Source organism: Balaenoptera acutorostrata, chromosome 2, assembly GCF_949987535.1.
Source record: "Balaenoptera acutorostrata chromosome 2, mBalAcu1.1, whole genome shotgun sequence".
In the NCBI taxonomy this organism is placed as follows: Eukaryota; Metazoa; Chordata; class Mammalia; order Artiodactyla; family Balaenopteridae; genus Balaenoptera; species Balaenoptera acutorostrata.
Genome location: NC_080065.1, coordinates 79,711,311 through 79,725,840, shown reverse-complemented (window position 1 = coordinate 79,725,840; position 14,530 = coordinate 79,711,311). Strand labels below are relative to the sequence as shown.

General features: G+C 35.6%; 1 protein-coding gene across 6 annotated transcripts in view; it reads left to right on the top strand.

The window, feature by feature from the left end:
• The window catches only part of KIAA0825 (KIAA0825 ortholog), a 414,587-nt gene that overhangs the window by 132,209 nt on the left and 267,848 nt on the right, over nt 1-14,530 (top strand). For all 6 annotated transcript variants that reach the window (XM_007197441.2, XM_057539769.1, XM_057539766.1 and 3 more), the window contains 2 exons: nt 2,864-3,054; nt 5,412-5,594. In XM_007197441.2, coding sequence (XP_007197503.1) covers nt 2,864-3,054; nt 5,412-5,594 — 374 coding nt within the window. The remainder of the gene's footprint in view (nt 1-2,863; nt 3,055-5,411; nt 5,595-14,530) is intronic.

Here is a 14,530-nt window from a genome sequence, read left to right as displayed (position 1 = left end):
ATCTGCTCAATTTTAGCAACTTGTGTTTTCTAATAGTCAGAGAATAAAGAATTGTCTGTTCAAAGATAATATTGAGTGGCTTATATAATAAAGCCCAGCTGCTTGTTTCCTGATATATAATCTAAATAAAAGCTCACATCTGTTTACCTTATAGTGGGTCTACAAAAATAACAGATGTTTACTAGCAGAATACTTTTGAAATGACAACAAAGAGGGAAACAGGTCGGAAAAATAAATGAATCACATTTAGTTTAATGAAAGCCCTTGCATACATTGAACTTACACACATTTTGAAGAAAATTGTGAGAAAGATGACCAGCTTGGAATGTCTTTAAGTAAACATGAAGTTTATATTTTTAAAAGTCTTAAAAATAGGGCTTCCCTGGTGGCGCAGTGGTTGAGAATCTGCCTGCTAATGCAGGGGACACGGGTTCGAGCCCTGGTCTGGGAAGATCCCACATGCCACGGAGCAGCTGGGCCCGTGAGCCACAATTGCTGAGCCTGCGCGTCTGGAGCCTGTGCCCCGCGACGGGAGGGGCCGCGATAGAGAAAGGCCCGCGCACCGCGATGAAGAGCGGTCCCCGCACCGCGATGAAGAGTGGCCCCCACTTGCCGCAACTGGAGAAAGCCCTCGCACGAACCGAAGACCCAACACAGCCAAAAATAATAAATAAATAAATAAATAAATAAATAAGAAAATCCTTTAAAAAAAAAAAAAAAAAGTCTTAAAAATAAGTATATTTCACTTTAGGAGAAGAAATCTGTGTGCCTAAAGTTATTTTTATTTTCTCATTTATTGCTAAAAGGTAGCTATTAAGAAAATTGGTTTTTTCTATTTTGAAAAATATGAGAAATCATGTTGGCCATGTTATTATAGGCACCCACCCATTGCCACAGAGAAAGTGTAAATCATTCAGGCCAGTTATGGGTTGGTTTTGCTTTAATTAACACACAACACAGAAAGTAATAAAGAAAATCAAGCATTAAAATTCCTTTCTTACTTGAGGAAATTTTTTAAAGCATTCTTTATCACAGAACACACAACCAAGAAAATATAAGAAACTATAATTTTGCGACTTCTGCATTAATTTTGTAATTTTTTTTTTTTCCTTAAACAGTTTTCATGTACATCTAGTCAGGAAATCAGAAGTGGTCAAAGTCCCCACCAGTTTGAACTTGACTCTTTGACAGTTTGATATCCAAGTTTCCCACCCAAGGAGAATAATTCTACTCATTTATAAACTCCATTTGAAAGTCAATAGATAATAACTATAGATTGTTATTATTACAGTAACTACAAAAGATTTTACTAATCAAAGAAATTACCAGGAGAATGATACGTAAGGAGTATCCACATAAGGAACGATCAACTTTAGGTATAGGAGAACAGCAGACTTTTTTTTAAGATGACATTTGTTTGGGCTTCCCTGGTGGCACAGTGGTTAAGAGTCCGCCTGCCAGTGCAAAGGACATGGGTTCGAGCCCTGGTCCGGGAAGATCCCACATGCTGCGGAGCAACTAAGCCCGTGCGCCACAACTACTGAGCCTGTGCTCTAGAGCCGGCGAGCCACAACTACTGAAGCCCACTCGCCTAGAGCCCGTGCTCTGCAACAAGTGAAGCCACAGCAATGAGAAGCCCACGCACCGCAAAGAAGAGTAGCCTCCGCTCACCACAACTAGAGAAAGACTGCGCGAAGCAACGAAGACCCAACGCAGCCAAAAATAAATAAAATAAAATAAATTTATATTAAAAAAAAGAACGAAAACTAAAACTATTCTAAAAAAAAAAAAAAGATGACATTTGTTTGAGAAATATAAGTAGTGGGCGAAGCAGAAATTTTTAAGTCCAACAGGATTACTTAGAGATAAATTGGAAGTTTTTCTCGTTTAACTTTTGATACAGTAACATATAATCAGGATAGTGTTTGAAGAACACATTCTTCAAACTTCAAATAATCTATTTCAAATAATCTTTTACTCTGGTCTGAAGAAAATGAGGAAACTACTAGCATACCTCCCTGAGAGCATGTTAACTAATTAAGGGTTGTAATTCACTTGAGGCTACCTTCTCATTTCTGCCTGTTTTCCTTGTCTTTGGCTGCTGTTGGGTCTCACTCTGTGGTCAGGGAAAATTTGGCACAGAGGTCTGTAGTGGGGTGGAAAGGAATGAAAATCTGGCCCTTTGGAAGTATAAAGTACTGTAAAAATACTAAGAAATGATGATAACATATGCCTAGGCTTTACAAAATCTTGCAAAACTCAGACTATCTTACTGTTTCTAGTATTGTTAAAACTCCATGGATGAAATAGCCTAATATAATCTTCGATAGTTACCCACCCCCTTTGTTTTCATGCATGTTGATAAGTATATAGTATGTAAGTTTATTTTTGCTCCTGTCATTTCATTACAATGTGAAATCTAAACCATTTATAAAATGATCTCAATGATGCTAATAATCCCCAAAAAATATACATACATAAACAATTTAAATTAATAAATTTTAATTTTCGAAGAATCGGCCCAGTATCTTAAACTAGCATGACTTTGGTTAGCAGCTATAAAGACAATTATTTTAAAGTAAATTTTAAACTCTAGACCAGGTGTAGGTAAATCAAGGCTATGCTAGGTTAAATACTTGTGGTCTGGATTTGCACGAGAATGTCTGGTCTCATAATTGAAATAAAACATATGTTCCTTTGTCAATAAGGATGTTTTACATGTTGTCAAAAATCTTTCTTGGTCATCTAGTGTGTCAAACTCTCCAGCTATTTCCTTTCAGCCTGAACTAATTAGGTTCATAGGAAGCAAACTGATATTTGGGAAGATGTAATTGTCTTTTTTAATGTGTGGTGGTTTTGCTAGGGGGAAAGATGCTCCTTCTCGCTCCAGATGTGGCATTATTTCTTCTGGGCGCTTCATCACGATCTCTGGACCATTCTGCCCCCTAAGTTAGCCCAGGAGATTCTAGCAGAAGTGCTGGAGAAATCTTTGGGTCTCCTGGCCTCCAGATATGCTCGGGCCCATCCCAGTTATAAGAGAACTCCACAGATAAGGTAATTGAAGTTGTGAAAACCATTGTTTTTTAAGAAAACTTTTTCATCATTTGTATAAAGCAGAATATAATTCTGTGTCTCATGACATAGCTCCTTGTATATTTAACACATTTCTAACATCTGAAAGGAAATCATCTTCAATTTTCCCGAGATACTTAAGTAGAAATGTGGAACATGAATCCAAATAACATTGTTCTTTTTTCTTCTTAAAACTGTATATAAAACCCACTTGTTTCTAAAGAGTGAGTCAAGATGTATTACAATCTAGGACATAGATGTCCAAAGGTTAATAAATAAGATAAAGAGAGAAAATTAAGGTCCTGAAATGAAGAAGAAAGCAGCAGTGCTGAGATGAAGTAATTTGACTTTGAGATTCTAGGCAACCAGGGGATTTTCGTTTTTTTGGGTTTTTTTTTAATGTCTTTAAATAGTGTAGTTAATCTTCATTAAGGAAACTCTTTTGTCTAATCATTTGTCTCTTAATATAATCTAATTACTTCTTTCCTCTTTTCCTTTATTTTTTTCCTTTTCTTTTCAGTGCGTATTACTAAAAGCCAGTTCAACAAAATGTGAAATCACAGAAAATGAGTAGCAGCAGTCACGGGGTCTTAAATTAAAGGCTGAATTATAGTCCAATTCTATGGGTTATCTAGGCAATGAATATTACAAAAATGTGCTTACGTGACAGCAATGGTCTGTACAAAGCGAAGGCTTTTGTTTTTACAAACATTCTGGCTAATATGATTAAGACCTGCCTTTTAGGTATAAAAAAATTTTTTTCCGATATATGTTAGGAGGAACCGAAAGACATCAGAGGCTTTTTTTTTTTTTCCAGTAGGAATTATTTTTCTGATCAAGCATGCTGCATTTGAAGGGCATTTAGGTCCTGCTACAGTGTTCTATAAGTATGGTATTTTGAACAGGCTGTTTTGAATTACTGACCAAGCATTTTTTTAAAAAACATTGAACTCTGAAGAATAGACGGAAAATTCCTTTTGAGAGCAAAGAATACCTTCATTCTTTTCCTGATGTAGCTTAAATCACTTTTGACTGTGAGGTGGCAAGCCATTATGAGATGCTTATGAAATCAGATTTACTATTAGCTCATGAAATAGGTAGTATATTTAATTGATTAACTGTACTATAGAGACTTTTGGTTTCTGTTTTCTGGGTAGTTACATAAAAATGCCACGCAAAGCTAGAGTTATCTCTCCTAGTTTTTAATATGTAAAATAAATAAATAATTTTATTTGAATGGTTAATTCTAAAACATCGATAGTGAGGAAATCAGATTTCGCAGGCATGTGTGTGTTTGTGTCTGTGTGTATATATATATCTTGGATTTGCAATTGTTTAATTAGCAATTAGAGTGAGTGGATGCAAACTATAATTAAACCTTCCTAAGGGTGATTCTTGATGCTTTTAGAATTCCAGTAGCTTCCAACTGTTGTATAACCAAAACCATATATATGATTTATATATAATATGTTATATATTATTAATGTATGTACACATGTATTATATATGATACATTTGAAGCCAAAATGTCATTTTAAAAGATCCTCAAACCTATTTGTTTCTTATCACTTCAAAATTTTCATCTTCTATTTCTTCAGCACTGAGTTTAAAAGAAAAAAAAGAGGAAATTAACTGAGCTCTGTACAATTTAGTCATATACCAAAATCGTCTTTAAACAGATCTTTGGAGTGCTGTTAAAACTCAAGAAAGATAGAAACCAAAAAATGAGCTTATGAATAAGAAAAAATATAGCATATTTGCCACAAATTTATTTAATATTGGAAATTTCTGAAACAATAAGCTTTTCCATTTGCACTTCTAGTGTCATTTTTTCTCATCTCCCACTTGCTGGGAGAACATGTTGCCCAATCTTGTAACTTTCTTTTGACACCTTGTACTTGGATGAGGAGAATTGTCCTCCTATCAGATTTTTACCTATCATGCATATATGGATAATAGCAAATTTTCTTTTAATCTGACTTTTGCTGAATTTAATTGCTGACTTTTGCTGAAGGAAAGTCTCTTGAGATTCTTGAAGAGTATCTTGATAATGCAAAATAACCATTTAAAAAAAAAAAAAAAGAAGTACTCCTGAAACACTTCACTACTATAGACTTCACTATCCCTAAAGATAATGAATGGTATTATGGGTCAGCTAACACTTGGAAACTCAAAAGCTATCTTTGATGCTGTCTATCTGTTTTTGATCTCTGAAGCTCTGATAGCTAACCAAATATATCTATTCTTACATATTCTTAATATAATAGCTATGGATGATAGTGTATATACCAAGCAGAAAAACGATTTTAACATGATTTTCTTCTTTTTCTTTCCAACAGACTTGATGTCACAACAATTTTAATATGCACTGAGAACATGTTATGGTCAGTTTGCACATCTGTACAGAAGCTTTTGAATCCTCATGAGTATGTAGATGATAAAATTTTTAAAATTCATACCCATTGTAATAATCTCTTCACAACATTAGTCATTTTGACTTCACCACTAACTGAATTATACCAGTAAGTATCCAATATATTTTCTTTTTCGCTATTATGATATATAAAATAATGTGATTTAACAGAGTTATTTTCATGATACTTACTGAATTGTGTGAAGTAGCAAGTAGAAATTTATTGAAGTGCGTTTTTGATATGAGGTGAACCATTTTACAAAACTAACACTAACCAACAGGGGTTTCTTCATTCTCAGAGTAATTTGGTCCTAGTAATGTGGTATATCTCTATTGGTCGAGCCTATTCAGTTGATAAGGCGCCAATACAAGCAGGATCATTTTGAGCATCACTATTTTGAGTTGTTTAAATGATCAAATTATATTAATGGATTGGTTATTTCAGTCATAGCTTGAATACTCTATGAAAAAATAAATCATATCCAATGGCTTTGTGCGCCTTTTAAAAATATTTTTTAATTTGATATACAGTGATTTTCTCTAATGAAAAAATATTTTTAAATGATTGTAAAATATTCTCAAGGGACTTCCCTGGTGGTCCAGCGGCTAAGACTCTGTGCTTCCACTGCAGGGGGGCGTGGGTTCGATCCCTGGTCAGGGAACTAAGATCCCACATGCTGTGCAGTGCGGCCAAAAAAATAAATAAAATAAAATATTCTCAAATCTGGAAGAGACCTAATGGTTCCATACTTTCAGTTACTCTGCCATAGATTTGCATTTTTAGTATTAGACTTTAGTGACTGAGCTAGTAATGGCAGTCAGTGGAAATAGGAACAAGTAATTACATTTTTTAAATGTTGAAATATTTTACTTAGCTAAACAAATAAGATTTAGGGAAATTAAAAAATTTGAACTACTTTTCTGGCTTATTTCATTCAAATTTGTAATATTATAAAAGAGATTAGAGTAAATCTTATAATAAAACGTTAATACAATTTTGTTTAAACCCTCCTCCAGAATAGTCACTTTATCTTGAAAGACTAGATATTGCATATTCTTAGTTCCTTGGATAGTAAAAATTATACATATTTCTATTTCTTAGGATAAATTAGGTAAAGTATTTGTTTCTGCACTATGCTGGTAAAGACACTATATAAATCTTGATTTTCAGTAAATTTTAAGACTTTTGTGTTAGAAATTCTAAGAGTAATTAACAAGTTTGATTTCAATTTCCCTATAATTTTCACCCACTCCTTGACTTTCAACAGACCCATTGTTTACAGATTGCTTCTTCTGGCAACCTTACCATTGAGAACTCATTTTAGAAATGGAGAATTCTTTCAGAAAGGGAAAGAAATAGTGAGATAAATTGCCATAAATTTGGGATTATATACATAATGGTGCATAATCATAAAAAGCTCAAGGTCTGAAGCCTATAATAAATCCTAGTAAACTAAACTGATTTACCATAGATGAAAAAATTACTATGCTCTTAGTTCAATGGGTCATTTCATCTAAGGGGAAGGCCCTGTGAAAATCAGGAACAAAGTTGACAAATTTCATGGATTGGTCATGGTGAGCAATATTGAATTTCATGGTCTGTCACAGATGAATAGAAAAATTTTAACCCCCCAATGCATTTGTAAAACAAATAAATTATTATCAAAGATTGCATATTTTAATAATAATAATATAACACATATTCATTATTGTTAACCTGTGGCCTTCTGATACATTTTAAAACAACTATGGAAGTATTCAAATCTCTGTGATTTGTGCATTAGATATTGCACTGTAACCTCATTCAACAAATTTAAATTGCTAATTTCAACCAGGATTGCAGAACATTTTATACCAAGCACTGCCTCTGGTTTTCTTAATATAAAACATAGATAGTGGTATTGCTTTGAAGCATGAACAAAACTCTATACATACTTTAATTCTTTTATTATTTCTCAGATCATAAAAATTTTCACAGATTGTATCCATTTATGTTGATATAAAATTTATTATTGCTTTCCTAAAGTATAAATCTAATCTTTAAAATATATTTTGCTTTGTATTGACAAAGAAGATCTACAGGACAGCATGTTCCTCACCAAATAAGAAAAAAAAGTGTGTGTATGTTGCAAGAACCCAATTGACTTATTTATTAGCTTCTTTTCACAGCCAGGATATGATTGTCATATTATTAGTATTTTAGAAAAAAATTGTATCTCTGTCTCACATTTAAAAAGTAAACTGTATGCTTTGAGGAACTGGTGAAAAGTAGCAATCAGATGTTGATAGCATTGAATTTTTATAAACTATGCCTGACATTTGTTACTCTATGTGATATACCTTTTTTGAAGGTGACTGCCTTTATTCCAAGTAGTTCTGACAGATAAACTGATTGTATTTTCCTCCCTGAGCTTAGCATAGGACTACTAAATCCCAGGGCAGAAATACGATTTTTAAATCTTTTCAGAAAGAATGAAACCTGTTTGCAAAAATGTGTGTTCTTTTTTAACTCTCCTTTGCAGATTTCTGTTAGAATGTTGTAAAAGGAGTACTTTAGGTTTGTCCTCCAGGGAAAGAAACCTGCTGAAACAGAAAACATTCACCATGTATTTTCCAAAATGCTTATCACGTGTAGTTATACTTATCCTCTTCTGTAAAGGCAGTTAAGCTGCACTTTCAGAAGTGTATTCAATGCACGTTCACACACATACCCAGACAGTGATTTCACGTATTGCATTTTGCTTGCGTAGAATGTTAGTTTTAGTTTGTATATAGCAAATTAAAATTAATTTTTAGAATTTTAGGTAAATGTAATTTAGTTTCAATTCGACAAATGTTGTTGCCTCCCTAGGCCCTATGATTGAGCACCAGGATTAAACACAAGGGGTAAAGCAGTGAACAAGATGAAATATTCACCCCCAAGTAATTTAGGAGAGTCTGAAAAAATTTTTAATGTTAAAATTGAATGTTATATCTCCAGAATATTTTGATGTGTTATATAAAAACTAAAAATGGAAAATTTTTGAAAGTTGATTGTCCCCAGTGTTACATCATTTAATAACATGGAAGAATGAATTTCAGTACAAGTACCAACATACCAGGCAAAGGTTGGAGTCATCAGCAGTAGGCCAGAATGTTGATCACTAAGCCAAGGAACAGCAGACCTATCTTTGGGGTTCACTTGTTATCATTCTCATGGCTTTTGAATCACTAAACTCTAAGGTATTTCAGTGCTTTGTCTGTAGTTCAGTTTCAAACTAGTACTAGGTGTTTTAAAGTTATTGTCTTAGCTTGTTTATTTCTTTAGTTATATGAAATTATTTCACTGTCCCTCACAAAGCAGAACATGTTGGACTAAAACTTTGTTTTTCATACTTCAGGAATGTCTGGCACACTCAAAACAGGTAGTTCCTCAAAATGTTAAGCATAGGGATGCTCATGTAAAATGTTGAGCATATGGTCCTATGACAGTAATTTTACTCCTAGGTATGTACACAAAAGAAATGCAAACATATGTCCATGCAAAGATTTGTACACAAGTGTTCATAGCAGCATTTTCCATAATAGCACAAAGTGGGAAGAACCCAAATGTCCATCAGCTGGTGAATAGAAAACAATATGTGGCATATACATACAGTAGAATATTATTCAGCCATAAAAAGAAATGGAGTACTGACAGATGCTGCAACAGGGATGAACTTCAAAACCTGCAAGCTAAGTGGAAAAAGCCAGACATGTGAGAGCATATATTGTGTGACTCAGTTTACTAGAAACTTCCAGAATAAGCACATCCACAGAGACAGAGAGTAGATTAGTGGTTGTCAGAGGCTGAGAGGAGGGGAGAATGGATAGTCCCTGCTAATGGTACAGGGTTTCTTTTGAGCCTAATTAAAATGTTATAAAATTAGATAGTGGTGAAAGTTGCACAGCTCTGTGAATATAGTAGAAATCAATTAGTTGTGTACTTAAAATGAGTAAATTTTGTGGTATGTGAATTATATATCTCAATAAAGCTGTTAAAAAATGAATATAGATTAGATGGGAATAGAAATAAAAATATGTAAAAAAAAAAAAAAAAAAGTGTCTGGCAGAATGCAAAATGATCCAGAAAACAGAGGTAGTTCTCTTAGCCATTTTGTTTAGATTAAATGACTCCCTTTGTACTCTTCCCTCTAAACATTATTTTTGAGGGAAATCTCTATCAAAAAAAAGAACTAAAATCAAGCAGCTTTATGTGTGGTCTTAATAAGATAAAACACTGGTAAATGGCTAGTCGTTAATTTTGGAGAAGGCCAGTGCCCTGAATCTCTGACTAGCTGGTTCCTGCCCTGTACTCTGGGGTCAAGTCTTGTTCACCATATGTCCTGTTCTCAGTCTGCGCCTTGGCTGTGTACCACCCAAGACTGACTTCACAGATGCCCCCAAAATTCATCCTCCTTTCTACTGAGCAGGGTCTGACAATACCTTCTATTTATTCACTCCTTTTTTTTTTTTTTAACCAGTATTTACAGTGTGCTTTCTATAGGCCAAGCATTGTGCCAGTCATTTTCTAACTTCAAATCATCATTTTCTAACCTCAAAGAGTTATTTTCATCATGAGAAACACAAGCCAGGGGCAGGAGAAATGCAGGGAACCATACTGTACTCCAAGTAGCTTACCTTGTGTCTTTCACTTAATGACATTTAGGCAGCAACTTATAGTCCCAGGGGTAACACTGCTTTATGAAAGAAAAGCAGTGACTTAGAATTATGTTTAAAATGGTGAAGTAGATTGAATTTGGTTATCTCTACATATTCATGGTTAGTTGGCTATGATTTTAGGGGCATCAGAAAGGCTCATATGTCCTCAGTTATCTCAAGTATTCCAGTGTTGTCTCAATAGTTCAGTTTCAAACTAATTCTACTTCTTCTGAAGTTATGGTCTTCTCTTGTTATTTTTATTTATTGCATACCTCCAATGGATTCGGCACCATGGTAGCCACAGATGATATAAGACATCTCACCTGACCCCTCCGCCCCTGTGGAACTTACATCCTTGGGCTACCTCGATTCCATCCTGGAGATTTACTCCATTAGCATCATATTATGAGACACAGTTCTTCTGGGAGGGCAGCCAAAAGCAGGGTGGCACAAGAGAAACATAAAACCCAGCTAACTCTTTTTAACATATCAATTTATCTCACTTTTGATGTGCACTGAATTTATTTCATTCTAGCAGCAGCTGGCTGCATAAGCTCAAGGAGTCAATCAGTTTTGATAATGAAAGAAGGAAGGAAGGCAACATAATTGTAGATCAGGGACCCAAAAGAGACAGAATCTGGGATAGTGTGCTCAAGTTGGGTGGTGTGATCAGCCCAGAGCCAGTATGATGTTAGCAATAGAGAAGGGGCATGATGTTGGAGGAAAGGCAAAGGCAAGGAGTTTCCCCAAATTTATATTTTTCCCTTTAAGCAAAGCTGTCTTTACAGGCCGCTAATTTGGAAATGTGAAGAAATGTATTCTGCTTCAACCTATGGACAATTACTTATTTTTAAAGGAGTATGCACATTTGCTATATCAAAATTCTTTTATGTCTTGTGGAAAATATAATTCTGTGGCTCATATGATTGTATTTTACTCTCCACTATGAATTATTTAGAGCATCTTCTCTTTTAACTGTATACCAAAACATCATTAGAGGTTATCTAATAGCTAGATCATCATTTCATTCTCCCATGGAGGCTTGTAAGCCAATTTTCACCCTGTTATACTCTCCAGAATAATGAAACTAATTTGGGATCTTGCTGTGGAATTAAATGCTCATACAGATCCCACCCCCTCTGAGACCATAAACATCTGCCATAATATTTTATTATCGCCAAATAACCTTACTATTGCCAGTACAACTCTCAGTGGAGGAAAAGAGTTTAGGGACTGGCAGAAATGTTCTGGGAAGTATTGCATTGCCAATGGTTTGTAGTCTAAGAAATTTTGGCACCAAATAACCATTCCATTATTATTAGATCCTCCATTATTTTTTCTAATCTTGAGAATAAAACTGTACCTAGACAACTGTTTAGACTATTAGGAATTCCATGTCAGTTCTGAGGTAGTTGTAGACCTTCTGAAGAAGTATTTGCAACTGTCATTATCATACTGATACTACCTTACATTTGTTGAGCCCTTATTATGTACAAGGCACTTTGCTAAAGGCTTTTATGCATTATCTCAATCATCACACTGACCTTGTGAGGTGATTATTATTATCCCCATCTTACAAATGAGAACACTGAAGCAAAGTTAATTGCCAAACAACATTACACATCTAATAAAGAGCCCACCCAAGATACACACCCAGGCTATCTGGCTCCAGAGGTCCTGCACATACTCAGGCAGGTGCATTTATGATCTTCCATGACCCTCCCCTTGGGTATGGAGCAGGCAGCAAAAAGTGAATGTAAAAGCATCAGAGGTAGAATTAAGTCCTAAGAAGAAGCAAAGCCAAATAAGGGCATAGCGAGGGATGGAGTGGTGAGAAGGGAAATATTTTAGACAGGGTGGTCAGGGAAGACTTATCAGATAAGGTTTTGAGGTAGAGCCATCTATAGAGCCAGTTGAACATGACAGAGAGGGCATTCTAGGTAAGGTATTCATTCTTGGAGAAATGAGGTTCCCCCTACCCCCTGCAGATAACTGGTCAAATGGGGATTTATGCAAAGGGCTCAAAGAGGTAGGTGGAAAAGTAGGCAGAGGCTGTGACACCACAGCCTCTAGTTCCTCCTTCTCTCTCATCAAGCCCAGCTCTTGTCCCATCCTTTTCCCCAAGTACGTCACTTTCTTTGAGACAGCCTTTTTTTTCCAGACTCCTTACTGTACCTCCTCTCACATTATACCAGCACCTTCCTCTTCCTAGCTCCCTTGCTAGTACGTGTCCCTCTCCTGCACCCTCACTCTCTTGGCCTCTCTGTTCAGCCTCTGGAACACTGTTGGCAAAAATCACTCAGCTGTCCTTTTGTACCGTTTGACAATCCTACCCCTTGTCCTGTCTCTGGGTAGCTCCCTCTTTCATCCTTCTTCACTTTGGCCAAACCCTCCACCTTGTCCCATCCCACTATTTGCTAGAAGGTGGCCTTCTCCTTTACTTCTCTGCGAAACCCAGACCATCATGTATGTACTTTAACTTCTCATCTCCATTCTTAATAATTATCTTGATTCTTACTTACCTTTACATCCTTTGACTGGTGATCAGTGAGTCTATTTTGCCAACCACAGCAAATCTTTTAACCTGAGCTCTTGATGACATTTACCTCCTACGCCATGGCCTTAGTCGCTGGTTCTTCTCCCCAAGACTCTCTTGTATTAAAAAATATTCCTTCTTTATTATTGTGCCTCCCTTCTAAAACAGAGTTTGTGCTCATTGTCTCCACTTTTGCACCTACCATTTACTCAATATACTGCAGCTGCCCTCATCATGCTAAACAAACAACATGGGCTAGGTCATCCATGCACACCCAATTGCTAACTTTACAACTTTTGTCCCTCCATTCACTTACCCTCTCTGCAGCTTGTGACACTATTGGCCATTTCTCTAACCCTAACATCACTTTCTCCTGGCTCTTTGCCTACTTCTCTGATGATTCCTTCCGCTTCATTTGAGTGCTTCTTTTTCTCACCTCACCCTTTAAATGTTGGTGTGTTCCAGAGTTCCATCCTTGTCCATCTTTTCATCGTACACTGTTTCTTTGGGTGAATTCACCCATTCCCATGGCTTCACCATTATGCTAGTGACTTACATATCAGTATCTTCAATCCAAATGTCTCTTGTATATGCTGGATCAGTAAATCCAAATTCCTATTGGAGTCTGCAGCCCCCTCAGCATATCTAAAACTAAGGAAAGCACCTGCAAGTCATCCAGACTTCCCCTTTTATCTTAACCCTTCTGCCTTCTACCTCCTCCCTTTTGCTGCCTCCAACCCCATATCACTAGAGAATGAATATTGTTAATTCTATTAATTTTATTTCTTTTTATATTTGTCCCATACACACGATTTCTTCTGCTTCTTACTTTGGTTTTGGACTTTGTCAACTTCTGCCTGGTCTACTGAAATATCATCTTCATTATCTCCCTTCCTCCTGCCCTAATCTCCAATCAGTTCTCCTCACTAGTGCACAAGTGAGTTTCCTAAAATGTAAAATAGCTGATAAAACTCCTATGCTATAAACTCTTCAGTGATTCCTCATTGCTAATACAAAGTCCAGACTCCTTAGAAAAGCATGTCTTGGTGTCCTGACCTAGCTCATGCCTGCTTCTCTAGTTCACACAGTGGAAGGTATGGGATGGAAATAGGACAGCCTCATTTTGGAGCCTATTTATGGAATTTGGTTCTATCTGAAATTTAGTGAGGAAATGGCTTTCAAAGAGGAGATGATCTATTAAAAGTCTAAAAAATGTCAACATGTATTTAATTAAAAGGTGTTCTACTTGGCGAAACAAACAGTGGAGAGGCAGGTCAAATTTGGAAATGTGAGGATACAAGAAGCAGGCTGTAGGATGAAAAGAGAGGGGTGGGTTTTCAAAGTCAAATTCCGTTCTACCTATTATTTAAAAGATGCTATTGCTACTGTACTTTAGATGAAGAGAGATAGCACCACTTCAAACAATTCTATTTCTAAAATGTTCCCAGTTGTGACTCTTAACTCCATGTAGGCAAATATAGTCTTCTGTTATTATAAAAATTTTATTAGACAAGCTATCTACTAAAGATTTTATGTAACAAATCCTTTTTTATTACCTCAAGATTTATTGTTGAATTTGGGCCAGCGTAGAAAAATGTTATAGTTACTTCTCCAAAGATAGTTGTAGACCAGATATTCTGGCCAAATTGTTTTAATTTTGAAATCACAGTCGTATATTTTACAGTTAAATTCTTCTTTACCCGCCTTCTGTAGGCCCTTAGGAGCATACAAAATTAATTGTAAATTCTCATTAATTGTTTAGTATTTATAAATCACTTTAAAGAGTAAAAAGAGGTACCTTTATGCTAAACATTTTTGCATTAACGAAG